This window comes from Nanorana parkeri, unplaced genomic scaffold (genome assembly GCF_000935625.1).
Source record: "Nanorana parkeri isolate BGI_ZX_2015 unplaced genomic scaffold, ASM93562v1 scaffold805, whole genome shotgun sequence".
Taxonomy (NCBI): domain Eukaryota; kingdom Metazoa; phylum Chordata; class Amphibia; order Anura; family Dicroglossidae; genus Nanorana; species Nanorana parkeri.
This window is the reverse complement of record NW_017307073.1, coordinates 376303-393669: the sequence shown is the minus strand read 5'-3', so window position 1 is coordinate 393669 and position 17367 is coordinate 376303. Positions and strand designations below refer to the sequence as shown.

The following is a 17367-nucleotide window of genomic DNA, read 5'->3' as shown; positions in this document are numbered from 1 at the left end:
CCATCCATCAGAGCTTTTTTATATTTGCATAACTCCTCCCAAGAGGCAGCCCACTGCTTACACATCTGGGCTCAGGATTCTTGGCAGGGTGCTGTGATGTTTTCTGGAAGCTATGTACAGCACAACCCCCGCCCCCCCCCATCCCACTAGCCAACATCCTGCGTGGAGATCGTTTTTTGACTCTGATTAGCGCAGGGTTTTCTTTTCTATTGATTTTAAACTTTTATAGTTCGATAGCACATTTTCGCCCTGCAGCTATGGATGTTTACATGTATTTATAGCTAGCTAGACGTTTGTAAACATACGTATTGAAGATGCCCATAGAATCTAATTCCTCAATGAACTGGCACAATTTCACTCAGCCCTGTGAATGTGCACTTCCATATTGTTTTCTTTTATTTGTCATTATTACTTATAAATATTATTACAATTGTTATTAGCAACCTTTTTTTTTTTTAATCATAATTATCCTAGTATTATTATTGTTGTTATCTGAAAAAGTAAGTCATGGCAACTGGACTTGCTGTATTTTTCTTGAAGACGTTTCACTGTTCATCCGACCAGCTTTCTCAATTCACAATGACTTGTACAAAAATTCTCTGGGAATAAATATGGTGAATGTCGCTCCAATCCATATAATATGTTAGCCACAACCAGGTGTTGAGTGCATTTGCAGAATTGGAGGTGTTATTAACCTGCCCAGAGAGAGGTGTTAAAACAGCATTGTATGTGGCAGACAATAGATGTCTCACACACCCCCCAAGCTTGGAGCTTCTCCATTTTTACATAAATGGCCTCTTTCACACCTCTTTTGAACCAGTCCTCCTCCCTGTCTAGGATGCGTACTTGACTGTCTTCAAATGAGTGACCTTTTTCCTTTAGATGTAGGTGCACTGCCGAATCCTGACCAGAGGGTTTTTGCTTTTCTATGCTGTGCCATACGCAGGTGTAGCTGATGTTTTGTTTCACCAACATACAATTCTGAGCACTCATCACTGCACTGGACTGCATACACAATGTTGTTCATCTTGTGTTATGGCGTCGCGTCTTTTGGGTGAACCAGTTGTTGCCTCAGTGTGTTGCTGGGTTTAAAGCAGACAGGGATGTGATGTTTTTTAAAAACCCTTCTGAGTTTCTCAGACACCCCAGCTACATATTGGATGACCAAATTCTTCCGTTTGTCATGCTTTTCATCCTTCACTGAAGAGTTAGCATTCTTTAGGGCTATGTATCATAGGGATTTCGCTGATCGGGCTATGTATCATCGCCTCTACCCTGGTGAAGCCCCTCTGTGTATATATGGACTTCCGAAGATACTTAAGGATGGGACCCCTGTCAGGCCAATTGTCAGCAGCATAAATTCTGTGACTTATAACGTGGCAGAATACTTAGCTAGAGTCCTTGCCCCTTTGGTTAGAAATACACATACAGAACTCTCAGGATTTCACAAACAAAATCAAGAACATAATATTGGGCACAGAAGAAACATTGGTATCCTATGATGTCACATCCCTCTTCACCTGCATACCCACCACAGAGGCAATTGGAACAGCGGGAAAAAGGTTGCTACTAGACAACACCCTAGGCAGCAGAACAGGACTTAACCCAGATCAAGTGTGTGCCTTATTGGACCTTTGCCTGAGTACCACCTATTTCAAGTACAAGTTCCACAGACATATTATTATTGTCATTAGCATCATTGTTAATAATAATAACAACAATAAGAGTAATAACAAAAAAAGAAAAAAGTTGCTAATAATAATAATAACACCATTGTTATTTTGGATTGCCATTATTACCTATAAATATTATTAAAATTACTATTAGCAAGCTTTTTTAAATCATTATTCTATTATTATTTTTATTAAGAATACTAACAATAACATAATAATAATAATGAATTAATTATTATTATTAACAATAGCATCATTGTTAATAACAACAATAATAGGATAATTAAAAAAGCAAAATGGCTGATAATAATAATAATGAAATAGTAACCGCAATAATAACAATAACAACAATAATGAGAATAACAACTACTACTATTATTATTACTATTATTATTGTCAGCCGCTAGATGTCGCTATCGTCCCAAACCTCATTTGAGTGCAGTGATAACCAGACTCCGCCGCTAGGTGTCGCTCGATCCCATTCCCGTATTGTGGCTCTGCATTGGAATCCTCCGTGCGGTAGGGGTCGCTGTGGGCTGCAGTAGCTGAGCAAGCGCAGTGTCTGTGGCGCGGAGCTCGGTGAGGCGCTGCTCGGTGCTGTGTTCGGTGTGGTGGGGCCGTCATGTTTCGCAAGGCTCGGCGGGTGAACTTGAGAAAGAGGAATGACTCGGAGGAGGAAGAGAGGGAACAGGAGGCCAAGGAGCACAGCGTGCCGCCCGTCGTGCCCCCACCCGTCCTCCCTCAGATTGACTGCAGCGTGCCGACCAGAGGCATAGAGAAGGCCAGAGAACCCAAGGCCAAACTGCTAAGCTTCCAGGATGAGGAGGACGGTGAGTGTCGGTGTAATTGGGGGGAGAGAGAGGTTGTGAGGGCGGGAATGGGCCCAGTGCGGACAGTCTGATGCTCCAGGTGCTGCGTTAATGAGAGAACCACCAGTGATGGGTGCCGGTCCGAGAGCAACATGGCTGCCTGCCTGCAGTACTACTGCAAGATGCATGGCTGGGGCACTGCGAGATTCTCTATCCATGGCTGGGGGATTAGTCGTAGATTGTCTATTAATAATTGTAGAGGCACTACAAGTCCCAGAATGTCCGATCTGTCACTGTGCGGGCACTGCAAGTCCCAGGATGCCCGATCTGTCACCGTGCAGGCACCTTACCGCAAGTCCCAGAACGCCCCATCTGTCATTGTGCGGCACCGCAAGTCCCAGAACGCCCCATCTGTCATTTTGGGGAATGCAGAGGCACAGTGGTCTCTCCTCCCCACTGCCTCTGGCGATACAGGCGAGGAGAGCAGCAGGGATTGAAAGGGACACAGACTGCTGAAGCTGACACCAGTGGGTGGGAGAACGGAGGAGCAGAGTGGCGGGGGGGTGTGGATTCAACTAATCGATTAGTTGTTCCAGCCCTACTATGTAAAAAGTGCCAACAGTTTGATCAATGCTTTCTAATCTAACGGGAGACAATACAATTGGATACGAGAGGGTAAGGGGACCTGCTCGTTAGTGTTTACAATCTAAAGGAAGGCCCAAGGGATACAAAAGGTAATCATTTTAAGGAATGGGTTGATTGGGGAAAGTTTAGGTGTTAGAGGTGGGATCGGCTTTCCTGAAGAGATGAGCTTTTATGGAGCTTCTGAAGCAGGGGTGAGCAAACTCTGGCCCTCCAGCTGTGCTGAAACTACAAATCCCATCATGCATTTGACTCTGGGAGTCATGCCTGTGGAAAATCTTGCAATGCCTCATGGGACTTGTAGTTCCACAACAGCTGAAGGCCTGGAGTTTGCCTACCCCTGTCTTAAAAGCAGAGTAGTGGTAGCTGGACCAGCTGGGGTATGAAGTTCCAGAGGAAGTCCTGGAGGTCAGCATGGGAGTAGGTGATGAGGGATCTAGAGAGCAGGAGGTCTTGGGAGAGGAGAGGATGAGAAATCTAGAGAGCAGGAGGTCTTGGGAGAGGAGAGGATGAGGGATCTAGAGAGCAGGAGGTCTTGAGAGAGGAGATGATGAGGGATCTAGAGAGCAGGAGGTCTTGGGAGAGAAGATGATGAGGGATCTAGAGAGCAGGAGGTCTTAGAGGAGATGATGAGAGAGCAGGAGGTCTTGGGAAAGGAGATGAGGGATCTAGAGAGCAGGAGGTCTTAGGAGAGGAGATGATGAGAGATCTAGAGAGCAGGAGGTCTCTTGGGAGAGAAGATGATGAGGGATCTAGAGAGCAGGAGGTCTTGGGAAAGGAGATGATGAGGGATCTGGAGAGAAGATGATGAGCGATCTAGAGAGAAGGAGGTCTTGGGAAAGGAGAGGATGAGGGATCTAGAGAGCAGGAGGTCTTGGGAAAGGAGAGATCTAGAGAGCAGAAGGTCTTGAGAGAGGAGATGATGAGGGATCTAGAGAGAAGGAGGTCTTGGGAGAGAAGATGATGCGGCATCTAGAGAGCAGGAGGTCTTGGGAGAGGAGATGATGAGGGATCTAGAGAGCAGGAGGTCTTGGGAGTGGAGATGGAGGGATCTAGAGAGCAGGAGGTCTTGGGAGAGGAGATGATGAGGGATCTAGAGAGCAGGAGGTTTTGGGAAAGGAGAGGATGAGGGATCTAGAGAGCAGGAGGTCTTGGGAGGAGCAGAGAGAACGATTTGGGTGATATTTTGAGACGAAGTTGGTGATCTAGCTCCACCTGGGGACCTATCTTTACATTGACTGCTATAGAAAATCATTTTGATTACCTCAGGGCTGGACAAATCCCATGAACCAGGTAGCCAATGTTCCTTAAAAATTACAGTTGGCACCAAACGTTTGAGGTTTTCTCTAGTTGTTGTCAGTGGAGCTGGCTCCAGAAAAAGGTACCTGCTGGCTCCTGGAATGGACAGACTTCGTACTAATTTCTCTATCCCTGGGTTACCTAGTTCTTGGGTTTTGTCCAGCTCTGCTTTTGATTAGTGTGCAGTGTGGGCTTTTGTTTTCTTTTAGTTCTGCTGTCGGGTTTCTGTTCATGGAATTATTTAATAATCTTTTCACTCCCAAACTTTTTTTGTTTGTTTACATTTTGGATAGAGTGGTAAATTGTTAAAACCCTGACAAGTTTTTATATTTTCTGTCTTTCCCCCATGAGGGAGGTTTGGCCTTCATTTCCTGCCTGGAGATATAACAGGAAGTGAGTGGAGAGATCGCCTTAGTACAGGAAATCCTCCAATACAGTTGTCATTAGAAGGATTACCCCCAATAGGAGACTTCCCATCTGTTCATGTTCTGGTGACATCTCAAGATTTTAGATTTGTCTTGCTTTCAATCCTGGTGACAATGAACACGGGACAGAGTGAATCTTCCTAGCAGGGACAGAAAAAACAACCTACTCTATTTAAACCTAAAAATAAAACCTGGCTTTAGATATACTTTCATGTGTGAATATCACTTTCAATGTAATATTTGTGAAGGCCACTCAGGAACTGTGTGCCACGTGCTTCATGTGTGTAATTGATATTTGGCTATGATATGGGGTTGGGGAGGGAAAAGGGTAATCTATTATTTCCTGACCCTTGTAGTTCCTCATCATTTTTTTTTTTTTTCTGGTATCTTTTACAATACAGAGGAAGAAGTTTTTAAAATAAAGAAACCAAATCACAGCAAGAAGGTAGTAAAACTCCTTAAGAAGGAATATAAAGATGACCTGGAGAAAACTAAACCCAAGACAGACTTTATCCCGGGACCAGATGGTAAATAATGAATTTGGCTGGTTTGTTCTCTACTTTCAGAAAGTTTAATGCTTTGTCACATTATTTGTATACCTCGGGCTCTAAGGCCCCATTCAGTACATTCAGAGTTTGTTTAAAGGAGAACTATGGGGTCAGTGCTTTTCCCCATAGTTCTCCTAAGGGTAACAAGAGGACACAAACTATCGTCCTCCCGTCTGTGACAGTTTAATTGTCACAGGTCAGCTACAACTATGAGGATGAGTGATTTTCACTCGCCTCATAATTCTCTTTTAAAAAAACACATGCAAGTGCGCACAAAACCCAAAGATTATTAATTTTCTGTGTAATAATCTTGTCTGGTGTGCACACAGCAACTGTACTTTGTCGCCTTTCAAGAGCTGACGTGCCTATGAAAGTGAAACTGAAAGTTCTACACTTGTATTTTTGCTTTAAATTGTCACTTTTAAGTAGATTGCTTTGCATTGTTGCCATAGACAGCTTTGTTTTCTCTTGACCAAGTATGCTTATGCTGCTCAGGCTCAGGGCTGAGTGAAACTCTGGTGATGTGATATAGCTACTAAACTAAATACTCGCTGGTTTTGTAACAACTAGCACCTAGGCATTACCATCACTATTTAAAAAAGTAAAGTTAGTCCACATGCTGCCCTCGCAGCTGAGCTTACACTCTGAGATGAGCTTGGTGAAAAATCTTCTACATTTGACACTTGCAGGAGAGTTGAATACCTAGTCCCTTCTGTGGACAGGTTTCATCCAATGGCCCCAGTGTCACTACAGGTCATAGTGACATAGGGGCTGACAGAAGGAACCGCTGAGTTCTGCAGATAGACTGCCCAGATTTCTGCTGAATTTTGAGCTGTGGGTGGCCCTGTCAGCACCAACTGGCTCGACAAGTCAATTGACTTATTTTGAAGCAGGCAGGTGGAAAATTGTCGGACAAACAGTGACTGCATTCAGTCAGATGCAGTCACTGTTTGGCTTTTCAGCAGTCGTGGTCTCTCAGCTGCTGAATGCAATATCCTGGAAGGGAGATTTCCTCCATCCACACTATTTAGCATGGATGGGGAATTCAGTTGATTTCTCTCATTCATCCTCCAGGGCTGAACAAGAGAAATGTTAATGGTCCCATGGCCAGATTTAGATCCCTGTATATAGGGAGGAAGGTCTCGAGCTTTACTTACCTATGCATTACATGTGATTGATAAAACGCTGTGCTCACCTGTTGTGTTTGTTATCAGCAGATTATAAAACTATTGCCAGAAGTGACTTTTATTGTACATTCTACAATATATTTTTAGAAGGTATAAGTCAATAGGAACTTGAGAGACGTGCAGGGCCAAGGTCAAGAGGACATCAGAAAGTGTTGAAATTTGCAGATTATAATGCAATCCCAGGCTACGAAAGAGTGACTAGAGACAAGTGCAGGCATTGGTTTACTAGAGCACCAAGCTGTTTATTATTCTCATGTCTAGATTACAATATGTGTGTTTTATTCCTTTGTTTAGGAGATCAGCCGTTCCGAAATCTAGCTATTAAAGATGGGGGCCAGGAAGATATGAACACCGGCAGTGACCTTGGCGAGGAAGAGATGGAAGTAGAAAGTGAAAAAGAGGAGGAAAAACCCAAAGCTGGTTCTTTTGCCAACTCTCTGTCATCTTTAAATGTTCTGCGCCCAGGTACTAAGTCAGTATATGTTTGCTCACGGAGTGGGTTGAAGATCCTTGGTATTAAAAACACAACTCCGTTTCAGGGGGATTTTTCACAGCAAAATGATTGTTCAATACTTTGGTTCTTGTGCCAGACTTTCATTATGAAGGGCTCTTAACAGCATTTGGTTCTTGTGGCCAACCCAGACTTTCATTATGAAGGGCTCTAAGCAGCATTTGGTTCTTGGGTCCACCCCAGACTTTCATTATGAAGGGCTCTATGCAGCAAATGGTTCTTGTGTCCAACCCAGACTTTCATTATAAAGGGCTCCAAGCAGCATTGTTTTTTGAAGCATAAAACCTTTGTTTAGGTCCACCTTTTCATTGCCCGGTTGGCATAGGAAAAAGCAACACTTAATAGGACAACTTAAATATCTCCCTACATTGAGACCTTATACCTTTTCTTATGATGCGCTGATACATAGATGCACCCTTGGTACGTTTGAGGTGAATGAACTCCTTTTTTCTTCTTGTTATTGGGAACTTCAGCTCATCTGAGTCTCTGACATCAAATGAGGCAGGTGGTGACATCTACCGTTTGCTTTATTCTTTCTAACTTGTCATACTGGCAAACCAGGCAAAACCTTTCTTTGTTAGGACTACATTCCCATCTCACTACCTGAACTTGGTAATGAGGAAAATCCTTGATATGATTTTGTAGGGGAGATCCCGGATGCAGCCTTCATCCATGCGGCTCGTAAGAAGAGACAGATGGCTCGAGAACTGGGGGACGTTCCGTCTTTGGATGTGGACGGTGGCAAAAGGTTGGTGCGCGAGGATGATAATGATGGCAGCGATGATGAGGATGATGATGAAAAGAGGCGAATTGTTTTCTCAGTACGAGAGAAATCACAACGGCAGAAGATAGCGGAGGAAATTGGTGAGTCCTATTAGCATGTTCTTTCATTCTGTGTGGGGTTAAGAGAAGAGAACATTTATACCTGGCAGTTACTAATCCAGCTGTAGGCATTAGATGCCTGTTGGATGCATTTTTGGGTTTTTTAAAAGTCGGATATTAACTTTCACATTTCTATTGCATTAAGGCCCATTCACACCATTTGTGTTGTGGTAACATGAGTGGCAACCAACGTTACATGCCTTGAATGGCATCCCCAGTGCATCTAGCCAATGGATGTGTGTTGTGCGGCCCAAAATGCTGCATGCATGATTTTTGTGGTTTGTTGAGCAGGCCTTTTAAATTTGTTGTTCCCTGAAAGTGGCTCCTCTTACCTTGTTCCCTCAATCTATATGCTCTTCCAGAAAAATCTATTCTGCAATCCTTCTTTGCAGCAGGGCAACTAACTCCTGAAAGTCTAGTGTATAAAGAGTCACAAAAACTTAGACATTTTAGCTACCCCCCCCTTCCCCATATACTTTTTACATCCACCCCCGTTTCTTCCCCCCGGCCCTTTCACCCGGGGACAACGGATACCACCATGGAGAAAGCCCCCCTTCCCAACCATACATCTCCTACCTCTGTTCTTTCTCTTTCCTGATCTTCTCCACCTCTCGTTTCCCCCCCTGCCCCTCCTCCCCCAGGAACCCCTAAACTTAGTTAAATTTACCCCAGGCTGTTCTGAATGGTCCCTTATTGTGTTTTGTAAAGGACAGTGTAACTTTAAGAGACGTTGCCCTTTTAACTCTTCTGCTAGGGAAGCCCTAACTACTACTGCTCTGCAGTATCGGGATGTAAACAAGCACAAGGCCGTAGGAGCAGCTGTGAGTTTTTTGCATTTCATCCAGCAGGCTTTGGACTTTTTTGTGAATTGAGGTGATAGAGAAGTGAATTGTGGCCAATCATTTCTACAATACTGTCTAGGTACTGCCCACACCACAGTATATCTAAGGAATGTTAAATAGTGCTATAGGTCCTCCATAAGGTTTTCATTTTATACCCTTCATCGTATTGGCAACATTGTTTCACAGTTTGGGACCCTTTCCCTGACAATGCAATTTCCACATTGTGTTCTCTATGGCAGGAATCGAGGGGAGCGATGATGACGCTCTGGCAACAGGAGAGCAAGATGAAGAAATCAGTCGCTGGGAGCAAGAACAGATACGTAAAGGAATTAGTATACCACAGGTGGGTATTTTTTATTTGGTACAACTGGCATAATATACCAGAATATTTTACTTGTTCTAAGATTTAATTTATACTCCAGAAAATCATACTCAGGAGAGCTCTTAATTACTGTCCTACGGCTATTTACATTGCAAAATAAACAGCGGTTTGCCAAAATGTGGGTGCCAGAAAGTTTGCAACACGTGTCCATATTTAAATAACTGGCATATTTTGCTTTATTTAAAAATATATTTTATAAGTTATATTTTCAGCGGTTAGCCATGGTTTTTTATTTTGTTTTGTTTTTTTATCTCTTCAGAGTAAAGACTAATGCTATACGTTTGTAAATCCTTTATCTAAGTTAGTAAAGTAACTCCACTCTGAATGGAGAACTGATGAGCTTCTCTCACTAAAGCTTCCCTTAAAAAATTATGCTGCAGCTTTTTTTTGTTTTTTTTAAGGGAAGCTTTAGTGAGAGAAGCTCATCAGTTCTCCATTCAGAGTGGAGTTATTTTACTAACTTAGATAAAGGAAAGCATTGTGTTTATACCTATTTGATAAGTGCCACACACCTGATCTTTCCAGAAATCCAGGGCTCAATTCAATAAGCATGCGATATTCTGGTCACTTGACAATTTTCTTTGAAATATCGCGTGTTATGAAATGTTCAGTTCATTGAAAAGATAAAATAACGAATGTGAGAACGCATAAACTGTAAAAGCGTGACATAAATATCACATGAAATGCATTACAGTCAATTCACTAATGTCGTAATTATCACCAAGCTGGGGCAGCCAGTATTTGCAGTCTGTCAGCCTGTGGCACTAACCACCATAACCACCTATTTGAGGCAAAGGAAGTATTCCAGAACACATTGCTAGAATATAAGTACATCTAATACATAGATGGAAAAGAGGATATAAAAAAGAATGCCATGCTTAACCTCTTGCCGTCCGCCCATAGTAAAAAAACGGACGGACGGCACTGCTGCATTTGCGGGTTGCAGTCTCCAGACGGCAATTTTTTTCTGCTCGCGTGCGCCCCCTAGCGGGCACGCACGAGCAGAAAAGACCCGACGATTAAACACACCCGTTACCGGGTGTTTCACATATAGGCGATCAGCGGGTCCATAGCCCGCCGATCGCCTATATGTGCTCGTTCGCGGCGTTTCCCCCCCTGACCCCTCACCTTGATTCCCGGGATCCGCTGCCCCATCTTGGATCCCGGGACCGGCTCCGAGGGCGTCAGGAGGAGGAGGACGGGAGATCAGCTCCTTGCTGATCCCCGTCCGGGCTGTGAATGCAGAAGTGATGTGTATTACATCACTTCCGCATTCACCTGTCAGTCATCTGGCTGCTATAGCCAGAGAGAAGAAGCTGATAAAGCAGATCTCTGCTTCATCAGCTTCTTTTGGGGTCCACAGGTGATATTAGGGGTCCTAGAGACCCCTAATATCTCCATAAAGAGGACCTGTCAGTGTGCCTTTGCTATTATATAGGGGGTTGTTATCCCCCTATATAATAGCAATAACAATAAGTGCAAAAAAATAAATAAAAGTAACATATAAAAAAGTAAAATAAAAGTCACATATAAAAAAAGGGGGAAAAAACCCCCAAAATGTTTTAACTTCCCCACCCCCACGTTTACGCGACTATAAACGTAAATACGCATCCGGTGCCCCAGCGCGCAAATATGACAATTGCGCTACACATGTTACATATCGCCGCGAACGTCGCAGTGAGAGCAATCATTTTAGGGCCATCAATCACTGATAACACTAAACTGATGAGCGGTAAAAGCTTTTAAAGCGTCGCCTATGGCCAATTTTGGGTATTATCGTTTTTTGAGGTTTTGCGCGCGCACGCAATTTTAAGGCTTTTAACATGTTTGGTGTCTTTTTACCCGACGTGACCCCGTCTTTTACATTTTACCAAAAAATTGGGTAATAATAAATGTTTTATCATTTATTATAGGGGAAACTGTTTTTTAATATAGTAAAAAAATAAAAACCCCAGTGGTGAATAAATACCACCAAAAAAAAGCTCTGTCTGTCCCCAAAAAAGGGTATAAAATTAATTTCAGTACAGTGCTGCATGACGGAATAAATGTCAGTCAAAGTACCGCAGCGCTGAATACTGAAAAATGGCCTGGCCAGGAAGGGGGTGTAACACCGCGGATGTCAACTGGTTAAGGCAGGAAGGGGACCGAATAAAGTATTTTTTATGCTGGTTTTTTATTTTATTGGCGTAATTGACTGCGTCCATGTGCTTTTTTTTTTTTTTTTCTTTTCACTGGGAACGAGCAAAAAAAAATAATAAAGGTGAAAAAATAACTCCAAAAATATGAGAAGTATTGCATGTTTTGAAGAGATATCTCAATCGGCAAATAACTTAAAGATTTTAGTGAGTTAGTGACATTAAACCCTCAGATTTTTTAACAAACAATACTGTAATGTGCGCCTTACTGTAATCCATGGTAGTTTCCCTTCTCTTTGCTGCTCTTCCTTTTAAATCCTTATCTCTTCTCATGCTTGGGGAGAACTTCCCTTTGCAGCTGAGTGCCTCTTCCTGTAGTGCTGGCTCAGGTTGTGAACCTGCACACAGACACCATGTATCCATTCCAGAGACAAGGCAGTCTGCTGCAAAACAGAAGTTCTGCCCAGCATGAGAACAGATACAGATTTAAAAGGAAGAGCAGCAAAGAGAAGGGAAACGACCATGGATTACAGTAAGGCGCACATTACAGTATTGTTTTATGTTAAAAAATATGAGGGTTTAGTGTCACTTTAAGAGAGAAATAATGCACGAGTTATTTTACCTAAAAAAATTAATGTGGTATTGAACCCTTAGTAAATTGAGCTCCTAATTTTGTCTCCAGCACTGTTATCAGCCAGGACACCTTCCCACAATGTTGTAGAGAGGGGGTGGTGTTTTGTAGTCTTTGCACCCTTTTTCCTAGTAGGGTGACAACATCCTCATTTTATAGATGCAGTACAGTGTATGAACATTGTCGCACCCTAGGACTGGAAATGTTTTACTGGCAGGATCACCAGGTGAAGGAACTGTTGAGCTTCAGTATATTAAATATTTTTTCTGCACACTTTGATAAAAGACCTTTCATGACTATTTCATTTACCTAAGGTGTACATTGTTTCTCTTTCAGGTCCAAGCACCTCAGCCTTCAGAGACAAATAATTTGTTCTACCCCAGCACTTACCAAGGGATACCATATGGTTCATCCTACAATGTTCCTTACACCTATTCTGTTTTTGGATCTGCCGAAACAAAACCTCTAAAACCAGATAATTCTGTCTCTTTCAAAACTCCCAATAATGAGATGACTCCTGTTACTATTGATTTGGTAAAGAACCAGCTTAAAGACAGGTAGGGCAGACTAGCTTTCCTTTGGGGGACTACCACAGGCTTTCAGTTGCTCTGGCCTTTGTTGTATGGGACCAGGAACCGTAAAGCTTTTGTGTAACAACAATGAACTGAAGAAGTCGGATGGAATCAAGAATTGAGCAAATGGCTTGCCTACTGAGGTTGCTTTCTGGGCCAGGGCTGTGTCACTAGGACTTATGGACCAAAAATAGAGATGACAATGAGTTTCACAGAGGGTCACAGGTATACAAGGTTAAGCCTATTATCACCGCACAGTTTAATAAACCTGGAGCACAAATTTAGGCGTTTGTTAGCTTTGGAAAACGATAAAGAATAGCTCCAGTTTTGGTGGATCTTTTTTTTTCTTTAAATGTTGGTGCGGAACAATAACTTTCTCTGTTAATAACTATCCCTTTGTTTTACTGTGTCCTCTCTGATTTGTGAATGAACGGGTCTGTTTTCATTTTAATCACCTGAGCAAATCTCAATGTTCTAATGAGAGAAGGCGGCTATAGTGTCTGCATCCTTTTAGAAGGGGGGGTGAGCCTTAGCAAGTATCTCACCAAATATTGTAATATTGCAGGGGATGTCTATAACTTGATTTGTATCAGTGAAATCTTCCAGGAAATGGAGTGAGCTAGACACAAGCTTAGAAACCTGGGTATTCTGTACAGCAACAGTGTATGGAACACTTACAGGTTGCCATATTGCAAGGATGGGGAATTTATAGGCTTAGTTTACCTTTCTGACCATGTTTCATGTGATACCCTAAATATGGGTGGAAACATGATCTGATTGAAACCCTCCCGCACCCCCACTTACCTGAATCACCGGGTTCTTCTCCCCATAGGCTTGTTTACATTTTGTCATGGCTGTGCACGGCTTTGCAGTGCAAGGGAATTTTTTTCTAATGCCCAGAGTGGGCTTTAAATGTTTCTTCTGCCCTAAAGTAAGATTTTTAACTTTTATATAGATGCGAGACTTGAGGGCCAGTGCACACCTAGGCGACACCTCACCGGGCGGCAATCGTGCACGATCCCGCTTGGATTGCCGCGCGGTCAGTAGTCGCCTAGGTGTGCGCCGATCGCGCTGTGGGTGCCATTATTTTCTAATGGCACCCCGGTCGTGCGGTTTCCCGCAGCGATTCCGCCCGTGCTACCGAACACGATAAAGCAGCCGCAAGTCGTGTGTCGCATAAAAAAGGTAGATGTACCTTTTTTCTGCAATTGCCATGCAGAAATCAATGGGGCAATCGCGGCCTGCATTGTGCAGGACCGTGCCATCCCGGATTGCGTAGATCTTCACGGGGCCGTGAAGACTTAAAACTAGTCCAGCAGCAGGAGTGAAACTCTGTTTTCTAAGGCCCATGAACATTTGTAATTACATTATGCAGCATTTCCTCCTGCAATGGAGCCATGTTTTCATTCATGTGGTCAGCAACAGAGCAACACATGGAAGAAGGTATTTTCTGCAAAGTGATCACGTTGCTGGCAGAGTAATTTAACAGGGATACCGTATTTCATGCAATATACCTCCTGCAATTTGACCTCAAACCGTATCCATATATTAGGCAAAATGCAATGCGAATATGAGCATCGTGGCTATAAATCTAAGTACAGATCAAATACTTTTGCCATGGTTGCATGGAAGAAAAAAAGTTCTAAAAGTAGAACTAAAGATCTAAATTGAATAAAAATGTTGAAATGGAGTTTACCGTTAGGAGCTGCAGTAATTAATTTTTATGATGCAGAATCTGCCATATGCTTACCTGTAACATTTTATCCCTCACCCAGGCTCAGAGCAATGGAAGAAACTCACAAAGGAAATCTGGAAATGTATGAGAAGCATGAGCAAAGCCGACAAGACTCCAATAACTCAATTAGCCGATTAGAAGGGTGCTCTGGGGATAATGCTGAACGGTATCAGTTCTTACAAGAAATGCGAGGGTATGTCCAAGACTTGCTTGAGTGTTTCCGTGAAAAGGTAAGAATGCAACCATTTCCAGTCTTCTAGCTATCAGATTCTTTTTGTTTTCATATTATTCTCTCCGAGCTTTTATATTGTACTTGCCTTTGTGTTTTCTCAGCACTTGTTTGTCTGCCTGATATGGTTTTTTTTTACGTGTTCGAGACCCAGTTCCAATTTAGTCCAAGCGTTTTTTTTAATTTTATTTTGTTAACGGGAAATGTTACTTTGCATCTCATTCACTTTATAAAACCATCTCTCGCAGATGCAATAAAAACGATCTGTTGTCAAGCCCATTTTTACGCACGTTTGATGCGGTTGTTTTTCAAAAGCCCAGATATCTGCAGTCAGATTCTAAGGGTTTGACTTTTTCTGGCCGTGAAATGTTCCTGGTTTTCCTCTTGGCCCGTTTGTCTATCTCACAGTTTCTGCATATTAGATTGTTGTGTACATCTCTTTGTGCCTTTGAAATCTCATAATTAAAAATAATTGCTCACTGTATGAAATGTAAAGGTGAAGTGTCTTCTGCTTGTTTGTTAGGGGTTGGTGCTGGTGACTAGGATGTAAGAGAAAAGGGTGCAGTAAACCTCTGGAATAACTCTGCTTTCAGTTCTTAATGAGATTGCAGATCTAGTTAAGAGATCTAAAGCCAAACCTTTTTTTTTTGGCCTTAGTCCTCATTTGGGTCAAATGAGTAGATTTATTAATGTCCTCCTGTGACTAAAAGGCAGCATCTAGCACAGGGGTAGCCAAACTCCGGCCCTCCAGCTGTGATGAATCTCCACATCCCATGATGTATCTCTCTCCAGGATTCGTGGCAGTGAGAATCTGTCCACCACAGCTGGAGGGCCGTAGTTTGGCTACCCCTGATCTAGCAGGCTACTCCCTACTATTTGCTGACAGCACAGAGTAACGTTGCAGCTGGGAAAGATCATGATCGTATTTGTCAGGATCCACCCGGCTGTCTTGATTGACAACTGGCTCTGCCACTCTAGAGCCAGCTGTGCCCACGCCCTCCCCTGTCTGTTCCTCCAATGAGCACTGGTGGAACGGAGAGGGGGAAACTGCGGGGAGCGGTGACTGACGGTTTCCGCTCTCTGCAGAAAGAAAAGACCATGAGCTGAGCGATCAGTGGTATGTGATCGCTCAGCTCTCAATCTATAGAGCTGATGTGACAGCTTCAGTGTCACATGCTGGCTCTGAGTGTTGGGAAGAGTATATTTTACTGTCCCAATACTTTTTCTTTAAGTAATGTTCTGTTATTCTAAATTTAATGTTTTTTCAGGGTTGGGCAAATCCTGGTAATAAGGTAGCTGATGTTTAAATTAAATAGCACTACTTGTTCCCTGTCTCCAGAGAAGTGTCCAAACTAGTCTTACAGGTCCCTTAGTCATACCTAGATTCATTATATTTAGGCCTATTTCATGCAGTCTTAAGCTTGTAACAGAGACGTGTGTACAGCAAGTGTTTGCAGAGCTTTAGGAAAGCTTTTTTTTTTTTGCTGCCTTTAAAGGGCTAGTTTGGGAATACAGATCTAAATGGCGCTGCCACTTTAAGCAAGCTTCTAGTGGGCTTCAGTAACTTTGAGCTCTACTTGAAGCTTGTTTAAAGTTAAGCTGGCCAAACATCTTACAATTATCGATTTGATTTCTTTTGTCCTGTCATTGAACAGTCGTCCATGTTCCGTTCGAATACCCCATCATGCACAGACCAATGTAGATTTCGACTATCGGTCATTAGCAATACTAATTAGCTGAATTTCATCGATCCCACAGAACCGATTTTCGTTTGCGCATGTGCAGTGTTTATATAGCGATTTTTTGGGGGGGACGAAAACGCCACTAATCTATCTTCTTCTTTTTTTTTTTTTTTGTATGATTCGAAAAAAGTTTTCCAGCCCCACTGATCGAGGAAATTCACCCAGTTGTACAGTAATTCTGATCATTCACTTCCCATGAACTGGCCGATTTTATTGTACGAAAACCCGATCTCGTTAGTTTTTCGAACGATAATCGCAAGGTGTATGGGCACTTTTAAGCCCGTGACACACTGCAAACGAAGCCGTGCAGAGCGAAGCAAAGCTGTCCGGCACGGAGCTTCGCGTGCAGTGTGTGAGCTGAGTGCAGGCAGATGAATGACCGCACCTTCAGCCAATTGGCTCGCGCATAACAACCGGCTGGACTTGCATCCTGACGCCCAGGTTTATACGTTCGAGCCGATTGGCTGAAGATTACATTTTTCATCTCGGCACGCTCAGCTATGCCAGCTCTCGCAAGCTGACGTGCCGGAGAGAAAATTACATGACACACTGCTCGCGAAGGCAGCGCACCAATTAAGCCGACATTGCAACTAAAATCATCATCTGCTTTTTAAGTGCCCCTTACAGAAAAGCAGCATGAATTAAAAAAAATGTTGGGGGGAGGATTTAAGTTTTATAGTTTTCCAGCAGCGAAAACCTGCAGTGTCTAGGTGAGGGTTACATCACTTTTTTTTTTCCCGCTTGAGACTAGAGTTCTCCAAAACCTAGTAGATAAGATGGTCCTCTCAGCTCCGCTCCTGTGTCTTTTCGCTAGATTTGTAGTACTCGCCATTCCCAGAGATCTTGTTGCCAGAAGACAGACGTCACCCATTTACTATGCAAGCTGGAGGAAAGGTAAGTATATTATCTTACCCCAAACCCCCCCACCCCAACTACAGTGTCCTGGTGTTCCAACTTGAGTGCATGGAGGAGGCACGGTCATGGAGGAATGCTGGGACTCAGGGAGCAAGACGGTGTCTGAAACACAGGGTGCAGATAAGTCTTGAAGGGCACACTCTCCTGGCTGTCTCTCATCTCTCTCCCCTGGCTGTCTCTCCTCTCTCTCTCCAGGCTGTCTCTCCTT

At 43.2% G+C, this 17367-nt stretch overlaps 1 protein-coding gene across 1 annotated transcript in view; it reads left to right on the top strand.

Annotated features, from left to right (window-relative positions):
• Positions 1–2216: 2216 nt before the first annotated feature.
• Positions 2217–17367, top strand: part of PAXBP1 (PAX3 and PAX7 binding protein 1) — a 38355-nt gene continuing 23204 nt past the window's right edge. Inside the window, exons 1-7 of the mRNA XM_018565011.1 lie at positions 2217–2503; positions 5250–5375; positions 6878–7048; positions 7740–7958; positions 9058–9161; positions 12303–12523; positions 14314–14503. Of these exons, the coding sequence (XP_018420513.1) occupies positions 2296–2503; positions 5250–5375; positions 6878–7048; positions 7740–7958; positions 9058–9161; positions 12303–12523; positions 14314–14503 (1239 nt within the window). The 5' untranslated portion in view covers positions 2217–2295. The remainder of the gene's footprint in view (positions 2504–5249; positions 5376–6877; positions 7049–7739; positions 7959–9057; positions 9162–12302; positions 12524–14313; positions 14504–17367) is intronic.